Genomic DNA, 20,454 nt, shown 5'->3' with positions numbered 1-20,454 from the left:
GCCTTTGTGACTCTTGTTATCTGTGGTAATATTCATCTGGAGCTGTGACAAAAGAACAAAAATACTCAATGGCCAACATCTAATTACATGTTGCTCTATATAGATCATACAAGCACTTTTGTTCTCAGTGATCATCTTTTTAACCACACCAATATTCCTCTCTTTTTGTCCAATGTTTTAACCAAAAATCTGGAAATATTTTACAATCTCCAATATATAATTTGCAGTAGTTTACTCTTACTTTTGGTTTCCTCTACCTTTTTATTGTCTTTCTATTGTTCTACATTGAATTTGAAAATCCTTAACTAAACCATTCTTGACATATTAAGTATTACTCCTTTTCCCCCAATGTTCTTGTGTTGATTGTCTTCTGACAGAGTCACACCTTTGATCACAGACAAACTGATATTTTTTCTATTGGCATAATTGTATCATCAACACCCCTGTGCTCAAACTGACCTCCACCAGATAGCATGAAATTCACAGTTACTTAACATTTTGCAACACATTTTGCATCTAAATAACAACTAACATAGCACTTATGTTGTCATAAGTGTTTAACAAATATAGGAACAAATAATTTGAAAAAGTCTACCAATTTTTCCTCTTGAACTTTGCAATAAAATTGTGTTTACATGTGCAATTTGCTTATGTTCCAAAGATTCAAAACTATGTACAGGACTAACAGTGTAATTCATTAGTATGATTACCAAAAATGATTCACATGTAATGCACTAGGTGTTCGCCTTCAATATTCTTTTAACGTTCCTCTTAAGAAAACAGGTTTTATTTGCTTAAATGTACATTACACTGCAACTTCCATTTGCATTTCCCTTCATTTTTGCTGAAATACTTCTGCTTGCAGTTAGAAATGTCTCTTATCATTGACAATTTTACCAAACATAAATGCATATTCACAGTGTAACAGCCAACACTCTTGCCATGGCATACTGATTATTTTGCCACCTGACACTAAAATTCTAAAGGCTAAAAAGGCAACATCTCTCAATTCGGAATTGGATATGATACAATGGCTCTTGCTTTGACGCGATTTTAGCTTTGTCCTAAAATAAAGAGGAATTCCGAATAGTATGGTATAGAAGTGAGAAGTGCTTTTTGGTATACTGATAGAGTAAGCACAGAAAGTCACTGTATACTTTGGAATGCCATGAGATGAAGAGGCTTTCTTTTGATCACCCCACCGGTGGTCAAGTTAATCACCCTTGTGCCAGCCGTGGCTGGTGGCTATGTAGTAGGAGTTGTGTGGAATGGCTGTACACAGGGTGATACCTACTGGCGTTCCTTTCTAATCCAAGCATCCGTGACTGAATGAGTCATTTTGTGTTATTTGTACAGGAGGTAATATTTCTAACTATTATATGGATAGGTTTTCTAATAATAGTTGTGAAAAATGGTAAGTGTGCACATAGAAGATTGACTCCATTCATTAGTGGTGCATGTCTCATTAAGGTTACGCTTGGATGAATGGAAATATCATATATGTGCATGAAAGGTGTTTGCAAGATGGTTGTTGGATACTGCCTACAAAGATCAGCAAGGACAGCAAATCTCCTGTCTTGTCCCTTTCTTATTTTATGTCTCTATGGCCTACCTGTGTGAATAGACAAGGATTCCCACCAGGGAAGGCTCCTGGGGTATTACACAGTCATCCAGCTGCAAGAAGGATATCACCAGCTTGGTTAATGCCTTCTTTGTCATAAGGCTACGTGGGCCTGCAGTGGTGCCCCTAGGACATGGTTGGTAAATTCCTCTCGGCTGTGAATAACCTTAGAGGTGATTCTGAAGTTCTACTTACCTACTCTGCTACTGATGCTGACCCCCCTTGTGTGTAATTCAACAGCTCATCCAAATAGTCTGCTTTTGGATAGATGCTCTCTCTCTAACCTTACAATGACAACAGAAGAGATGCATTAAGATAAGGGTACTATAATTGCAAGGGAGCTAAGAGCTGACTCTATCTGGCAAACATAGGGCCTGATTCTAACTTTGGAGGACGGTGTTAAACCGTCCCAAAAGTGGCGGATATACCACCTACCGTATTACGAGTTCCATAGGATATAATGGACTCGTAATACGGTAGGTGGTATATCCGCCACTTTTGGGACGGTTTAACACCGTCCTCCAAAGTTAGAATCAGGCCCATAGGGGGTCATTCTGACCCTGGCGGCCGGTGGCCGCCAGGGCCACCGACCACGGGAGCACCGCCAACAGGCTGGCGGTGCTCCCACGAGCACTCTGACCGCGGCGGTTCAGCCGCGGTCAGAAGCGGCAAGTCGGCGGGCTCCCGCCGACTTACCGCTGCTCGGGGGAATCCTTCATGGCGGCGGAGCGCGCTCCGCCGCCATGAGGATTCTGACAGCCCCTACCGCCATCCTGTTCATGGCGGGAAACCCGCCATGAACAGGATGGCGGTAGGGGGTGCCGCGGGGCCCCTGGGGGCCCCTGCCGTGCCCATGCCAATGGCATGGGCACGGCAGGGGCCCCCGTAAGAGGGCCCCGCAAAGTATTTCAGTGTCTGCCTTGCAGACACTGAAATACGCGACGGGTGCAACTGCACCCGTCGCACCCCTGCAACTACGCCGGCTCAATTCTGAGCCGGCGTCCTCGTTGCAGGGGCATTTCCTCTGGGCCGGCGGGCGCTCTTTCGGAGAGCGCCCGCCGGCCCAGAGGAAATGTTTAAATGGCCGCCGTGGTCTTTTGACCGCGGTGCGGTCATTTCACGGCGGTACCTTGGCGGACAGCCTCCGCCGTCCGCCAAGGTTAAAATCACCCCCATAGTCTCCTCTTGCATCACTTTTTTTGTTTTTAATTTGACCTGGACTTTCCTTTGTGTGCAACTGATAGGCATGTGTGCAGACTTGCCTAAGTGATGCTAGTGAGTGTGCTTGTCTTGAGCTCAGAAATCATTGCCTCTCTAGGGAATCTTCAGTTTGCCACCTCGACTGTCAAGATTGGACCCTCTAAGTGTGGAGGTGCTGAAGGTGCTGCTGACCAGATTTACTAGGGCTGCTATGTCATGTATCATTCACATTTACATTTTCTGACAACTGCTAACCCTAACCCTGAGATAGGTTAATACTCCAGATTATTTTGTCTCTAATTCCTGAACTCTGAGACACTCAGATGTCTATGAATAGATAATGTTCCGCAGCACTATCCTATGTCAGTGTGATTTTTTTTTCCAGTTTCGGATGTTTGTGATCTGTAGGATACTTAATGGCAAGGATTGCATGAAGTAAAAAAGGACACAATAATATGGTAGATGAATTGTGACCTTCTACCTACCACTACCGTATTTGTGAGTTGTTAACAATCACAAGCATTAAATGTACTAACAATAAATAAAATATCTTAATATTTTACAGTAACTGATTAGGGTTGTACGGTGTTTCTGAATTACATGGTTGTTCTGATGTTTGCAATGATGTTGTGATCAGAAAGGGCATATGGACTTTACAAATAGAAGCCCTTGTTTTACAACTGATTTTCGGTAATTGATTTCTAGTTTACAGTGCAATATTATCTGGTACGTTATTTCTAATCTAAACTTTTTTGTACTTTAACATTTCAGTTAAAAGGAGTGTCTACAGCAAATCGAAGCCCTGGCTGTACTTTCATATTGCAGGTTTGGTTACATTTTGCTCTTCTGGTTAGTAAGGAACATCTGCACTCTGCCCTCTGATAGTGTTTCACTTCTCCTCTGAAGAAGATTGGACAAAAATCACTCTGATAGCTTTAACTTGTTCATGACTAGCTGGCACTTCATCCACAGCTAAAGCATTATAAAGTAAAAATCAAATTTCCTACTTCGTGTTTTGATCCAGACATCATTAGTTCTATGGTTTCAGCAAATAACATCCTTTGTCTCATGACCATAAAAAGAATAACCAGAATTAACACATCAGGTGCTGACTTTTCTGCTAGGCGACAGAATAGCGCTGTATTTTATCAGCTACAGCAAACAACATGTGTTGAAAATCACAAAGTATGTCATCTGGGAACAGTATGTAAATTGTTGATTTTACCGTGGAATGTATAAATCGTTGACTGATGAGTTATTAGGGCCTGAATGTGAACTCTTTTATCATCTTAACAGCGCTTTCAAACAACGTAATCACACCGAATGATCGGTACAATATATACACGTTAGATTTTCCAATTAGGATTACTGCATCATTTGCTAAGATTCACGTCAGCATCATTTGAAAAAAGGGAGATAAAGTATAACTGAGAAGCTGTTGAGTTGATGTTTCTTCATATGATAAAAAAATAATTAATTGCCTTATCACCAACTTAACTGTAATGATTTTATAACATGGTAAACATTACAAATATGTTCTAGGCAGGTGCATTTTTTGACATTTTCAATCAAAGAACTTACTTCAAATATATCACTGAGTGCCTGCTATTTGTACAAAAACTAAAGGGCATTTTAGAATTCGGATTATACAAAAATAGTGACTCTTTCTTCCATAACCATATCACCATTTCCTTTAAAAAGTTCCTCCCTAAAAGCCTCAATAGAGACTGAACTTATTTGTGTGTGTGAACGAAATGAATAATTGAATGCCATCTTTTATGTATGACAGTAAATGGCAGAACAACCCAGAAAGCAGCCTTTAGCTCTGAATGAATAACTAACATAGCACTCATGTTGTCAAGAGTGTTTACCGAACATAGAAAAAAAGAATTTGAAAAAGTATTTGAACTTTGCAATACATTTACGATTACATCTGCAAGTCTCTAGTCTCCCAAGGACAAGTTCATTTGGCCTCAGTGAGCAATGATAGATGCAATGAGCATAAAAATATTTTAATATGAGTAATAGTCGAGCAAATGTGACATGATAGACTGGGGGTACTACAGGGAGATACAACAGGGACATGCTGGGCTGCATAACTGTGAAAAGAATGGCTGTAATAATGCACAAGGACAGCATGCACATCGATGAATACTTACATAAATGTCTGCACCATAAAATCCATCCTGGTAAACAACACTGCAAGGGTGCACACATAAAGAGAAACATCCAGATTAGTGTGTTTCCACATGCAGACACAGTCAACCTGTGGAGGTTAGTTCTGCCACAACATACAACAGGAGGTAATAACTAATCACACTGATTAAGGAGGCTGGACAAACGGAGGTGCATATTTGTGGTGTCCATTTTTGATACATTTCTAAAGGAATGATACATGCTACAGATAGTGAAAATTAATGGATACAAAAAGCTGGTAAATTCAGTTGGGCCTCCTTTCCTTGATTCTTTGCATGCTATTGGGGTTGACCTAATACTACATGCAGGTAACTCCTGTGTTGTTGTTATGAGGTGGCTTCATGTCATTGGGGACACAGTCCTTGAGCCCTGGGCTGTTTTATTTTGTGAAAACTATTAAAATCACATACTGTAGTCCAATTAGTTCTATTCTAGATCACTTAGCTGCATTGGGTATTATGATAACATCTGCCAGTACATATGGTTTCATGAAAGGAGCACTGTCAATGAGCTCTAGGAAAACACAAGTTGGCAAAATGTTACTGACAAAGACTACAAGTTCCAATATGAATGCATTAGCAGGAAACAGCCATGAATTCCACTTCAATTAGGATTAGTAGTTAAACTCTTTATTCCGTTAAATAACCATGAAAAGAATAAAAAGATAAAACCAGAATAAAAACAAAATAAAAACAGATACACACATACTAAAAACGGTTTCAAAGTATACAGACATTGTAAAACCCACTGTTCAAGGCCATGCACCCGAATTGTAACAACATTACTTAAAAAACGGACCATGTTTACACGAACACTGATGTCACCCAACATTACAAGAAATAGCATGACAGGCCTAACCTGAACTGTGCCTTTCTGAAAATGGGAACCCCAAAAAATTTTCCTTGGCAAAGTATATAGGCTGCGGAATATGACAACGTGCAAGATGGATTGCATTGAAATGTTTTACACTCACAGGGGCCGAGATAGCCACCTGCAGTCCAGCCTTTGGAGAAGCTTATAAATAGGAGGAAAGAGTTCAATCCAAACCTGGATAAAAGCTGACAGTGGAACAGCTGTTCACCCAGGAAAGATAGGGTTCTATAGAACTGACAGTTTTGATGAAACAATAGGCCAGAAAAGATTGTTTACAAAGTTCAGTGCTGCCTCTGGTGACCAAGAGGCCCACTAAAAAAATGTGTTTAATACTCCCATAATCAAATTTAACTATGATCTATAGGCTGCGAAAAGAGGCCAGGTTGACACAAGGGTGTGAAAGAAGACTTAATGTAACACATCCAGGGGAGAGCTTTGTGGTTATCCAAGGAGAGGCAGTCCTGGATTAACAATCTATTAAGTCTTGGCTCGCTCTTAAACCAGATTGAAATCCAAAATCTGATATATAACTAGTACCGATTTCCTCATGTACGGCAAATGTCAGTGAACTCTTTGAGGAACGCCCAAAACCCTCCAGCTGTTTCAAACCACAAACTCAGTACCCCCACAGATCGCTACCATAACTAGTAGCAGAAACACACTTTGCTTTGTGCATGCGGGATAATGCTTTAACTGGTTTCCTCCCCACTCTTGAGTTAAAATCCAGACCCCCTCCACTGAGCCCGGCTAAGGCAAGCTTCTTTGATTGCAGGGAGGGACCCCAGGAGGCTTTGTCATCAAACAGGACACCAAGGTAGTTAAAAGAATGAATATGGGTAATCTTGACTTGAGACAATGATGACTCATTAATTTAGAAAGTTTACCCTTGTCACCAGTGTAAAGGAAATCGAGATATTCACAGACAAGTCCAAATCGAGCTGTTGAGATGTCCATAAAACCAAGAAAAGGTGTTCCTTTTTTGATCACTGTGTAATTTTGAATCAGAATATGCAAGTTCAAGCACTGATCAATGGTGCCAAGGCCAGACCTAAGCCTATATTAAGGATTGGAATTAATAATGATGCCATACTCATCAGCTCAATCCGTCAGCCTTTTTGAGACAACCTGACCCAGAACCTTAACTGTGGTGTCAATGAGAGAGATAGGCCTGTAACATTTTGGGTCTGTCCGATAACCTTTCTTAAAAACTGGAACTGTAATAGATTATGACCAAGAGTATAAGGGGACAAAAGATGCAGCAACATTTAAGATGCTGGTCAACAGAGGTGCACAAATAGCTGTGTCATCCTTAAAAAGGTCTGCTGGCACCTCACCAGCACCGGGGGCCTTGTGACACGACAGACGTCTAAAAGCACCACTAACTTCCGGTATAGTAAAGAAAAGACTGTGAGGTTAGTATTAGCAAACAATTGTTACACTTCTTCAGTTCGTACTGAGTAGTGCTAGTGCATAAAATTAGCACAGAGTAAGTAGGACTCTGTGAATTGTGTTCTCTGTTTGCAATACAGATACATCTTCTAAGCAGCACAATTATTTAATACAAAGTGGGCTTGTGTTTCACTACAGGAAACATGGTAATCACAAACTTCAAATTTCTTGTTGTAAGTATGAGTGAAGTATAAAGCACTTGGCTCATGCTTCAGAGTACAAGATAGCAAATGGTTCTTGTTTTTTCATGATGGCTTTTTGCATCATCTTCTAACCAGCTAAATAATCGATTTTTATCTTAATAATATTATTTTCAATGTCAACTTGTTTTTTGGAATTGGATTATTTTGTTACAACTTAGATAATAGCACAAGTCTTACTCAGGAAGGAAATGTAATCAAAATAAATTTATCATGAAATGAACGTCTAGGAGATCCCTATGTTTCTCAGTTATATAGTAGATGAGGTGTGAATGTCGTCTGTGACTCACCTGGGGGGTTCACCTTTGAAATTCAGAGCTTTTAATGCCATGACAGCTGTACTACTCAGGAGGTCAAAATATTCCATTGTAATAATCTGTCTACCATTGCATATCTACAAGAAATCTGTGTCAATTGCTTAGTGAGTGCTAAGCCTGGAAGCTCGCTGACAAGCACACACTCAACTTTTACTCATCTTCTCTTCCCCACTAGTTCCTTCTTCCCAGTGGGATACCCATATCCATAGAGCTGACCAATATGCTCCTTCTTTTATCCCAGTTCACAAAACCTCTAACAAATAATAGAAACGCGAGGTGAGAGAGGAGAGATCTGGCACGAGTAATGTTGTAAATTCCTAGAGAAGCATTGGACTTGCCTCGAAAAGTTCATTTGAATCAAGACTGGACTCTCTTATTCAAATTCCGATCTTGTGTTTAATTTCTTAGTCCTCATTAATTCATTCACGCTGGTAAACCTTAAATTTGTTACATCATCAATCTTAATAGGTAAAATGGCTGTTGATCTTTTTTTAAATCTTTTCTGGCCTGTGGTACCTTTATTTCCATTATTGTACTGTTTTGTACTACAGAATGTATACAGTGTTATATAAACCAGATAAGGTTGCGATGTGTTGTGTGTCATTCAAAATATAAAACATGGTCTGAAGCACGCACAATGGTTTGGAATGCAAAACTAAAAGACAATGAATATAAAATATAAAACTATATTTTTTCGGGGCCATTATTCACAAAATCATAGTAGTCGATATAATGGAATGATGTATATACACAGCTAGGATATGCAAAAGTATATGATTATGCCTGAAAATATCTACTTAATTTTAGTAATATGAACTCCTTGTTCATGGACATCATTCTCTCCGATAAGAAGGATCTGCCTAGAAGTGTATTGTGTTCTGGTGGAGAAATATAATACCCGGGTTAATAGAATTATAAGTGGAGCTGGAGCTTTACCTTTTGTCTTTCCTTGCGCACATAAGTAAAGCAGTTTATGTTTGCAAGATGGACTTTCGTGTGTAAAATTCTTGAGAATCGGATCCTATTGGACACCTCAGTGCTCCTACTTCCCTAAAATCGGCAGCACATAGAAAGATTTGATCTGACATGTTAAGAAACATATTAAGGTGCTCTTACGCGAAGTTTATTTGTTTTCTGTGTATTTTCTAAAACATTCATCAGAGTAACAAAAATATAAGTGGATAATTGAAGGAACGATTGGGAGATATTGCCATTGCATGTGATGGCCCGTATTAACCAGTAATGCTTCCATAAAAATAAAAATTGAATCTAATGAGAGAAAAATGGGCAATTGATGCTGGTCACAAGAAGAATGCTTAAACAGATAATGTTGTAATAATGTTTTTCACAATTTCAATTTCTCTATTGTGTTCCCAACATGAAACTACAATGTCAATTAAATACTGAAATACATGGCTCCTCTTCTAAATTAAAGGCCATATTTACAAGAAAGTGGCGCATCACTAGTGATGCGCCACTTTTTTTGTGTCCTCTAACACCACAATGGTAGTGCCGTATTTACAATACAGCACACCATGGCGCATATTAGGGGCAATAGCATAATCTTTTTATGCTATTGTAAAGCTATACTGGATTAGAGTTTTAAAAAATGACACTAATCCAGTATAGTGTTAAGAGGCCCATTGCAATCAATGGGAGCCTCATTTTAATGCGGGCTTTAAAAGGAGTTAAAAATGGCGCTATAAATTGCACAATGCAATCTTGCAGATTCCATTGCTCCATGTTTAGCGACCATCTAACAAGGGTACTACCCCCTTTACATACATCATGCATACATTATCCATGATGTGGCACAAAGGGTTTACAAGGTGGTGCAAACCTAGTTTGTGCCACATTGTAAATATGGCGTTATGATAGTGGCTTGTTTGCGTCATATTTGTGGCAAAATAATTGCACTAAGGGGTGCAAGGGCATTGTAAATCTGGCCCTAAATTTCTCCTTAAATTGAGCAAAAAAAAAAAAAAAAAGAAATGATCCCTTAGTTACATGATACACAGATGGATGTGGACAGAAATGTTCTGAAAGTATAAATAAAATTCCTAATTTGTCTGCATGACAATGATTAGTGTATGTTTGAGTTTATCTCTCCGTTTTGCCACTAAAAGAAAGAAAAGCAAAGACAATGTGCCAACAATTCGACAAACAGTAATAAGAATGGAAAGAACTGTTGTAATAAAGGATCCCTAAGCATATGTCACCAATGTTTTGCTTTGATAGTTGTTTTAATTTACTCAACCAAATATATCTGTTGGCCCCTCTTGACTTTCAGTGAATATTAGCAAACAGTAATAAGTATGTTCAAGAGTGCATGTTCAAAGGGGAAAAAAAGGTTTGAGTTGTGATTCTGGTCCTGACTCCCAGCAGTATAAAACACTGAATAATATTTACAGTCTTTAAATACCTCTTATTCCTAGCTCCTTACATTGGAATGAGAGATATCGCAGATTTAATATTTATTGCACCAAAATTATCAGGCTTTGCCTTTTTTTCTGGGGCCTTTCTCCAAAACAATTGTATAAAAGAAAAACAGTGGGTGGAGAGCAGGATGAAATAATTACCTTGTAACTCAGGTTAACTATTCCTGGGCTAATTCCTGTTCATGCAGCATCAGTTCACCACAATTTGTGACTAGGGCCTCTGGGTCACATGAGGAATGGATATACAGTGGCCAATACAGTCTTAGGCCCTTATTAAGAGTTCTGCCGCCCGCCAAACTCTGTGGGTTGGAAAACCGCCACTCAGGTTTTCTGCCTGCTGGCCCTATTGTGAGTTTTCCGCTGGTCCAGCGGAACACTCACCACAACATTGACGCCAGCTCGTAATCGAGCCAGCGCAATGCTGCGGTGCTTCGGGTGCGAAAGCACCCATCTCGCTTTTCACATGCCATAATTCAGGCAGTGAAAAGCAAGACTGTGCTGTCCAGGGGGCCCCTGCACTGACCATGCAAAGTACATGGGCAGCACAGGGGGCCCCATGGGGCCCCTGGCATCCTGCCTCCACCAGCCTCTGTAATCCTCAGAGCAGCACTACTTGCAGTGCTGCCCTGCCCGGTTAAGACCGCTGGCACCGCCAGGGTGTCGACTGACGACAACCTGGAGGTGCTGGTGGTCGGACTGTGGCAGCTCCGTCAGGGTGGTAATGTGGATGCTGGACCACTGCTTTGGCAGAGGCACAACCTCCACCGCAAGTCTGGTGGTCCTAGGACCGAAAGACTCATAATGAGGGCCTTAATGTATGTTGTATTTGGTCAGTTAGCTCGGTTTCAGTTCTCTGTTCTGTATCTATGATGTTTTGAAGATGTGAGGAGAGGATATAAAACATAATCAAAATAAAATGAAAATGATTGTGACATGCATAAGAAATTCAAGAATAAGAGAAAATAAGATTAATACCAATCATAAAGCTAAAACACCCCAGTTTAGAGAACACTGAAGCACAACTCATATTTAACATTATCACTCACTTACCCAGGAACAAAATATCTAACACTTAAAAAAAAAAAAAATCCCCTGGACTCCTGCTAGAGCTCAGATAGCTACGCTGGCTCCTGAAGAACTGTTATGGGATTGTAGCGCCCCATAAATATATATATTTTAAATTTGTCCTCATGGCGAGGTTCCTTTGAGATTCTCCCACAAGGCCTAAGGAGTCATAGTGCCCATGCTCTTGTTACGTATATTCTTTTTTAGTTTTCATGACAAGGGGACTGAGTCACCAAGTCCTGCAATGGTGGCCGCAATATTTCTAATCATACTGTGGCCACCTATTCTCTTCCTTTTGTGAGACTTGTGGGAGCTCTTTGGTCCCCTGGAAGCAAGGAGGCAAATGTAAAAAAGCCACCTAGGCAAATCTGATAGCTCTATAATTTGAGGTTGCAGGCCTTTGGGACCCTGTGGGAGTCCCACACATGCAATCATCCAGATGTATATAAGTACTGAACCTAGATTTATCATATCACAAAAAAACATGCTTTCTAGGTAAAGATTGAGGTTTCTGCCAAATTTGGAGTAATTCCGTTCAGCCGTTTGGGCAGTAGCACTGTTCAAAGATCCCTATGCATATATATGCATTTCTTAGTTAAATCTAATAATAGCAGAGTTGACATGAAGTGGGTTGTATGTGCCTCAGTACTATACTAATACACTAAAAAACCTACATGATTGTGTGATAATGTTGGAAGACAAAAACAAAAGCAGCACAGTGAGGTGCTTATGCCAAGGTATGTACTTAGGACAACCTATTTTTTTGGTAAACCATCCCTAGCTTGGACACACTTTTTAAAATGATAAATTAATATTTCTCTTGAATTAAAGTGTCCTCGTCTTTCAGTTGAAATCTCGAAAACAAATATTCTTACAAAACAAATATAGTTGGACTCAAGTAAATCTGTTAATGCTTGTCAAGTTTTGATTTTTAAAGGAATTCTTGAACTTGTCACTTCATAAGATAGATGATGCACCCCCCCTCGCAACTAGATGACGTGTGAAAGTGTTTTCACAATTCAGGAAAAGGACACCCAAAAAGTGTTTTCAAGGTAACAATGTGCATATCATTATAAATGTTTTACAGCTAGATTTTTTTACACGTCAAATCATGTGTCTTCATTTTAGAAAACAACGTCAATCTTATTGCAAGTAATTCATGTGGGAAAATGACCATTGCAAATATACACTTAAAATTCAGTATACTTAGTTTCCCTCAAATACATATTGTGATGAGCTCCAAATAAAAACAAACCTACTTGTGAATTATTTCTTTAGTTGAATTATAAAGTAGCTTTAATAACAGAACTATTCAGGGTTTTTACTTTATATTAATCAAATTGCATTGTGGATTGTTCTCAATAAGGCATGCCTTAATTTTCTGGTGAAACACTTTGAAGTGAAGGGTGCCTTGGTAAGTTCAGCATTATACACCTAGATAGTGTAAAGACCAGTCACCTTAACACATCTCTTAATGTTATTTTTCTCACAAAGCCCTGAGTCAAGTTTTCGACTGTAAGTAGAATTCATGAATCCAAATCAATTTCCTATTTTAATAAAGGGCAGTAGTATCCAACCTCCCTAATGACAAGATGCTCGCAGTTATTGGTAATATACATTTAACAGTTACAGAATCTAGAGTTCTGTGAAATTGAGTATTTATGAGAATTTATGACAATGATACAATAAATGGCCGAAGCCACCAACCACGACAGCACAAATTGTCATTTTTCAATACTCCAGTCAATGTGCAGGTACTGTGGTTAGTAGCATGCAGAGTTGTGTTAAGTGGCAAGATGTGACCAGCATGCAGCTCACTCACTGTTTTCAGCTTGTGAGGTAAGATGTATAATCATAGTTGAAATTAAGCAAATATTGATAAATACACTCACCCGCCATAGGCTGGAATTGGAGGAGGAGGTGCTGCAGCACGAAACGTATTGTAAACAGTGCGACCTCGGCCTCTGAGGTGTGCCCCTCGATAGGCAGCAGCGGCGGTGGCAGCAGGGTAGGGAAAACCTGGCACTACAATAAACACAAAGAAACAAAACACAGTTATGAACTCTTCCCCATTTTAATTTGTACGAAAAGGTTATGTTAGACAATTTTTGGTGGCAATTATGGTGGCAATATCAAAGGTCTAAGGCTTTCATTTCATTCAAATAAATACATAAAGAATGACACACAAAGTGATTGTAAACTGCACACATCATCAAAAAATAATGTTAAAATTACCCTCACCATCCTGCCACATAGGCCCAGATAGTGATCCAGAGGTTGGTCTTCACTTTACTGCATATAGTAAAATCTAGAAAAATAATGTTGTAATTTCTGAGATGGAATAAATAAATAGCATCCTTTACAGGTTTTCCCTTATAAAGGAGAATTACCTGTGGATTGTAGTGCTTTCCCCAACAAAATTGACATGTCCCAATATTTACCACACCTTTTTCACCTGTTGTATTTAGGTTGACTTGACCTGACCAAATGTAATGGGTGGAAACCTCAGGGATGTGGACTTTATAGCACCCAGTATGTATTGGATAATGTAAGCTCATCAACTCTTATAATTGCAATATTTATGTAAACAGGGATTTGGGCAGTGTTCGCAAAAACAACAAGGCGCTTTAAGTCAAGGTCTACAGGTCCTAACATGAGAGTATCTTTTATCATCATCATGCTCTTCTGGTTAACAATAATATGATTATATGAAAGCATTACTGGCAGGATAAATACACAGTCACAATTCTTTGGCAGCAATACCCATCTGAAATAAACAAGAGTTTAAGGCAGCTGTATCTAAAATGACTTTTAATAAATTTAGAAGTCATTACATTCACAAGATAATTTATGGAACCTTCACCTTCTAAGTATGATAACACATTTGTTGATATGGTACATCTGTCTCCTTCACTGAATCTCAAATGCAAGTTTCCAGTATCAGAATGCTGTTTGAGTAGACTTTGCCCCCTGCATGATCTCATTATTTTGGCTGAGAAAAAGTAATAAAATACTATTAATAAAATTAAGAAGTCAAGAGTTCAGGGGAAATGCAAAAGAGGAGGGATGTGGCATGCTGCAAGGTAGCAGTGTAAGGTTTCAAATAATGGCACTCTTTTTTCATGTTTTTTAGGAGGAAGCCTCTTTCACAGAAGTGAGACATGGGTACACTGCATGTCTTCAGCTAGAGGCCATTATAGTAAATATCAGATTGGAAATCGGAATATTCTCTGTTCTTACACCACAAGATTGAAAAAAAACTAAAGTTCTTTTTCAATGTATTTATCCCATGGGGATGCACTTAGAGCCCATTTGTACTGTTTATTCTTCGGGAACTCCAAAGGCCTTAGCAGAGTGGTGGAATGCAAATGATGATCCACCATCATGCCCGTCTTATCTGGCCTCTTCCACGTCACCACAGGCCCAAGATAGTCAGAGGAATGTGGGTGGCACTTTGGGGTGGCTGCAGTTATCTCCCCTGTGAGACACAGTTCTACTCATACTCTCTATGAGAGATGATTCTAGTACACAGTACATGATGGTAGCACAGCATCTGCTTTCTGTTCTTAGATTGTGAGTGAAGAGCCCGGTTTTGGAGTGTTAAAGAATAAGACGGTGAATTGATGCTAGGCACAACTGTCAAGCTACCACATAACAAAGTATATTTTATAATCAGGCAGGACAGTAAAACCAAGGGAGGTAAATAGCAGGGCACAAGGTATTTCATTTTTTAGCTTTCAAGAAGTGGAAAATTAAACTGAGGGAGCTGTAGGTTCCAGGTATTTTTTTTAATTGAATGTTGGAGGTGACATCATAGCGTGCATGGCTCCCCATGACGCATTTACCACTAAGGATGGATTTGGGAAGCAAACGTGAAATTGTTTATGGGTAGCTGCTAATAACAAGAGGGTTTCATTTTGGAGTATTATGTGGCATCAGAGACAACTGGAGCTTTGCTTTTGTCTTTTTGCTGCCATAACAATTTGGGGAAAATGCCCCAGTTATTGGCAGCTTTTGATCTTTAATCTGCATTTTCTCAAATGGCACAAAATACGCCACGCAGATTGGTGTGGTGCTGTGATAGAGAATGGCTTAGCAATGTGGATAATATTTCATTAAAATAAGGACACCTAGGCATCTAGAGATTTAAACTTGGTTAAAATACTTCCAAAGAAATTCATCCTCTGTATTGGATAATAGAGTGTTAGAAGGTTGTCCCCTTCCTGAAGAAGTCCCTCTACTCAACTATCTACAGAAAATATGTGTGGCAAATGTGCCTTTTTCTTCATGGTTATCACAGATTGTTCACCTTTTTTCGTACCTTATTTTTGGTGGTTTTAGGACTCAGGGCCATTCTGACCGCGGCGGTAAAGCCGCGGTCAGAAAAGGGGAACCGGCGGTTTCCCGCCGGTTTTCCCCTGGCCCAGGGAATCCTCCATGGTGGCGCTGCTTGCAGCGCCGCCATGGGGATTCCGACCCCCTTCCCGCCAGCCTGTTTCTGCCGGCTTACACCGCCAGAACCAGGATGGCGGGAACGGGTGTCGTGGGGCCCCTGGGGGCCCCTGCACTGCCCATGCCACTGGCATGGGCAGTGCAGGGGCCCCCTAACAGGGCCCCATGAAGATTTTCACTGTCTGCTTTGCAGACAGTGAAAATCGCGACGGGTGCTACTGCACCCGTCGCACCCCTGCAACACCGCCGGCTCCATTCGGAGCCGGCTTCTATGTTGCAGGGGCTTTCCCGCTGGGCCGGCAGGCGGCCTTTTGGCAGTCGCCCGCCGGCCCAGCGGGAAAGCCAGAATGGCATCCGTGGTCTCCATCTTGACAGTTTTGTGGCCCATCCCACCACATCAAATATCTCTATTGGATGGCTGTCTGGGAGGACAATGTCCTGCTTCAAACTAAACACTCTGCAACTGTCTGCAAGCATCATATTGTTAGGGCAGGAACAAGCCAACTTTATAAAAAAGGCATTTTCAAAATTGCAACTTAGAATCCAACTTTACAATTGAAGAAGATATTTAAATGCAATCTTCCTGATACCAAAAATAAAATGTTTATTTGTTACTAATCAAACGTTACCACTTATTAAATGTAGTTGGGCAACCCAATGTTATCCTATTGGAAAGGTAGGCATCAATGTAGTGAAAAATGGCTTTATGAGTTTCTCACTAAATGAATTGTAAAACTTAAATGCGCATGTCTAACTTTTTAAATAAAATGCATCCTGTCCTCTGGGCTGTGCAGGGCCTCCTCTAGGGAGGACATAAAAGTAGTATATCTTACCAGGCACAAACAGCAGTTTAAACCTGCACACGCGTGCTGCAATGACAGGCCAGGGCCATGTTTAAAGGGCTACTTAATTAGATGGCACAAGAAGTGTTGTAGGCTCACTATTAGCATTTCATTTAGGTCCAAAGGCAGCTCCCCCCTTGCTGCACAATCAGCAGGCCCCCCTGACTTTGCTAATCATGCCTCTCTGCTGTCCGCCGTGATCCCCACACTGTCGTTCCCACCTTGCTTTTACTCGATTAGCATTCTGCCTCTCTCTGTTTCACTGTTTGGCCTGAATTTTAGTCGTTTACCTCCTTCGGTGTCATTCTCTTTACTGTACTTTACTGCCTAGCCCTATCCTCAGTTTAACATTAATAACCTCATTTTTTGTTTATAACACTGTGGCCATTTTGCCCATTTTTCTGCCTGTAACATTACTGTCAATTTCTGTTTGTGACTTTGTTTGTTATCCCATATTGCTGAACATTGGTTGCGTTTCATGAGCTGGCCCGCTCACTTTTTCCCACTGTCTTTGCCACTATCCAGCACCCGGCCCTCCTCCCAGAACCTAATTAATGTAGGTGCAGCACAGTGTGCATTGGACACGAGAAGTGGGGGTGCCAAAGGTGTGTCAAAATCAAGCCCATATGTGCCTCTCCAAGCCTTGACCACGGCCAGTGCCAGAAATCCTGGCCCTGCCGCCACTCACAGTTAGCCAAGCTCTGAGCCCATCACACCAAACTCTACAACAACAACTGCTGCCACACCTCCCCCCGACCCATGGTATGGCATCTTTCATGCCAGCACTCTCTCTTCTCCTGCAACACTGGAGTACCCACACACAGGATGTCTACCACCACCATGCTCATCTCGACTGCCTCTGTATAAATCCACTGCCTCCTGCTCAATGCACAATCACTCTGCAAACACAGCACCAAAATGTGGGACACCATCACTTCCTTCTACTCACTCAAGATCATCTTCCTCACCAAGACCTGGCTCAACCCCACATCCAAGCCTAACATCGCCTCAGCAATGCCAGATGGCTACAAAATAGCACACCAAACCTGCATCAACAAACACAGAGGTGGTTATTGCCATCATCCACAAAGAAACCATCCACCGTAGATAACACCACCCCGATCATGGAAAATTTCAACTTCCAACTCCGTACTGATGGCAAAACCACCATCAGAGGCACCCTTGCCTACAGACCCGCACCAGCTTCTGCGTTGCCATCCCTGAATTCATCGGCATGCTCTCCTTTGACTGTAAACAATACATCTTCCTCTGCAACTTCAATTTCCACCTAGATGGTCTTAAAGTGACCAACACAGCCAACCTCACCAAAAGCATGAACATTGGCTTCACCCAACTTCCCCACTCAGACCGGAGGACACACACTCAACCCCATCTTCAAATCCAGAGAGAGAATCAAGTACAGCCATATCACCGACATTGCCTGGAAAAAAAACGCCATTGTCCACCACACCATCACAGGACCTACCCCCCTGGCACCACCACAAAGCTGCTCAGTACCTCACACCACAACTGCCACAAAGTAACAGAGAGCCAGTGGACCAATGTCCTCAACACCTCCCCCCCTGACACTACAACCAACCTAGAACAGGCTGTCAAGAACTTCTGTGCATGGATTACTGATTGCGATGAAAGAATTATCACCGTAATAGCCACCAAAAGCAAGAGAACCTACAAACAAGCCAGCTGGCACACCACAAACCTGAAAACCACTAAACACAATTGCAAGCAACATGAAAGATAATGGCACACCAGCAAGGAGTCCACAGACTAATCCCCCTGAGCTGAAGCAAGTAGGAACCACAGCAAATAACTCTTCAACGTCATCAGAGAGCTCTTCAACCCGTCAGCCACTGAAAACATCATCACCCAATCCTTGGAACTTTGCAACACCCTGGCTGTTTGTTTTCTCCGCCATTTACAAAACCTTTGAACCTCAAACCACCACAGCCAACACCCTCAGCCTTCTTGCTCCCACAGATGCAAATGCTGACCACCTGCTCTCCACCTGGACAGCTCACAACTCAAAACACCACAGCCATCATGAACTCAATCTACTCAGGAGCACACATGGAACCCTGTCCCCACTACATCTTCAACCTTGGGAGCAACATAGTCAGCAGCAAGCTCACCCCATTTGCAACACACACATCACTTCTGTCAGCTTCCCCAAAGAATCGAAACAAGCAGAAGTGAAACTCCTTCTCAAGAAACCTTCCACCGACCTCAGCGAACTCAAGAACTACTGCCCCATCTCGCTGCTACCCTTCTCCACCAAAGTCCTTGCAAAAGCCATCAACCGCTACCTCACAGAACACCTAAAGAGGAACAATCTTTTGGACACCTCCCAATTGGGATTCCGCACCAACTACAGCACCAAAACTTCCCTCATTGCTGGCGCTGATGACATCAGAACCCTTGTGGACTGGGGAGAAAAGGTGTTGCTGATCCTCCTTGATCTCTCAGCAGCGTTCAACACTGGCTCCCACCACACTCTTATCAAGAGGCTTCCCCACATCGGAATTCAAGCAGATGCCCTCAAATGGGTCACCTCCTTCCTCACTGGCAAAACCATAGAATCCTCCGCCGTCCCTTCACCTCAGAACAAAGAACATCATCTGCGGCATCCCTCAGTACTCGTCCCTCAGCCCTACCCTGTTCCAACACCTAAATGACCCCCTTGACCAGCACCCTCAGAACCCGCATAACGTTTCATTGCCTACTGGATGAAACACAAATGCCTAAAACTCAACACAGACAAAACAGAAGAGCTGATCTTTGGGAACAACCTCTCTCGATGGGGCAATGCCTGATGCCTTTCAAACTAGGACCCTCACTCATGTAGTCTTCTCCACCTGCTTTTTCACCCTTCGAATGCTGGGCAAGATCTGCTCCCCCATCAACATCAGACAAACCACCACTCAAGCCCTTATCACCAGGTGCTGGGCTACGGCAACACACTCTTTGTTGGAATCACCTCTCACCTCCTGAAGAGATGGAAGACCATACAGAATTTAGCCGCCAGACTCATCCCCAGCCACCCTAAGCAAACCCGACCACCCCCCCACCTCAAAAAGCTCCATTGGCTTCCCATTAGGAAGAGATGTCATTTTAAGATATTTTTCAACATCCACAAAGGCCTAGACAACCAAGGTCCAGCTTACATCAAACACATTGTGAACTCCCACTTACCCCATAGACACCCTCACTCCCCCATCCTATGCCTCACCCACACCCCCACATCCACCGAAGGAACAGTGAAGGATGCTTCTTCTGCTACCTCACTGTCCTGCCGCCAGAGAAAAGAACTTCACCTGCATCTTGAAGTTAGTGGTCCTTCTGATCAGAAGCCTCAGGGACGGAACAGGCTCCAACCATCTTGAATCCAAAACCTGGAGTCAGTCTGCTGTGAGTCTCATCGCCCAAGTGGTGCCACCCCAGTCCTGGCCCTAAATAAGTGGACCTGAAGGTTTTCTGCCTCCCCAGCTGTGGTTCTTTGTGCAGAACCAACACAGTGTGATGCATCCATGATGCAGGCCTTTGCATGGCAAGCCCCTTTCAATCAATTGCATTTATAAAGCGCGCTACTCACCCGTAAGGGTCTCAAGGCGCTGGGGGGGGGGGTCAGTGCTCGAAGAGCCAGGTCTTGAGCTTCCTTCTGAAGGGGAGGTGGTCTTGTATGGCGCGAAGGTAGCTGGGAAGAGAGTTCCAGGTCTTCGCTGCTAGGTAAGAGAAAGACCTGCCTCCGGCGGTGGCTTTGCGAATGCGAGGTACGGCTGCCAG

At 41.9% G+C, this 20,454-nt stretch overlaps 1 protein-coding gene across 29 annotated transcripts in view; it reads right to left on the bottom strand.

The window, feature by feature from the left end:
- RBFOX1 (RNA binding fox-1 homolog 1) overlaps positions 1-20,454 on the bottom strand; it is a 788,453-nt gene that overhangs the window by 157,138 nt on the left and 610,861 nt on the right. For 20 of the 29 annotated variants that reach the window (XR_011199113.1, XR_011199112.1, XM_069210585.1 and 17 more), the window contains exon 9: positions 13,252-13,384. Coding sequence is in view for 27 of the 29 variants with exons in the window: in XM_069210585.1 (XP_069066686.1) it covers positions 13,252-13,384 (133 nt within the window). In the remaining 2 variants the exon portion in view is untranslated. Of the gene's footprint in view, positions 1-4,980; positions 5,021-13,251; positions 13,385-20,454 lie in introns of all 29 variants that reach the window. The other 9 variants (XM_069210596.1, XM_069210586.1, XM_069210589.1 and 6 more) reach the window with 1 other exon arrangement.

The sequence above is a fragment of the Pleurodeles waltl genome, chromosome 10 (assembly GCF_031143425.1).
Source record: "Pleurodeles waltl isolate 20211129_DDA chromosome 10, aPleWal1.hap1.20221129, whole genome shotgun sequence".
NCBI classification, from domain to species: domain Eukaryota; kingdom Metazoa; phylum Chordata; class Amphibia; order Caudata; family Salamandridae; genus Pleurodeles; species Pleurodeles waltl.
The sequence above is the reverse complement of the archived record's forward strand: the minus strand, read 5'-3'. Positions and strand labels throughout refer to the sequence as shown.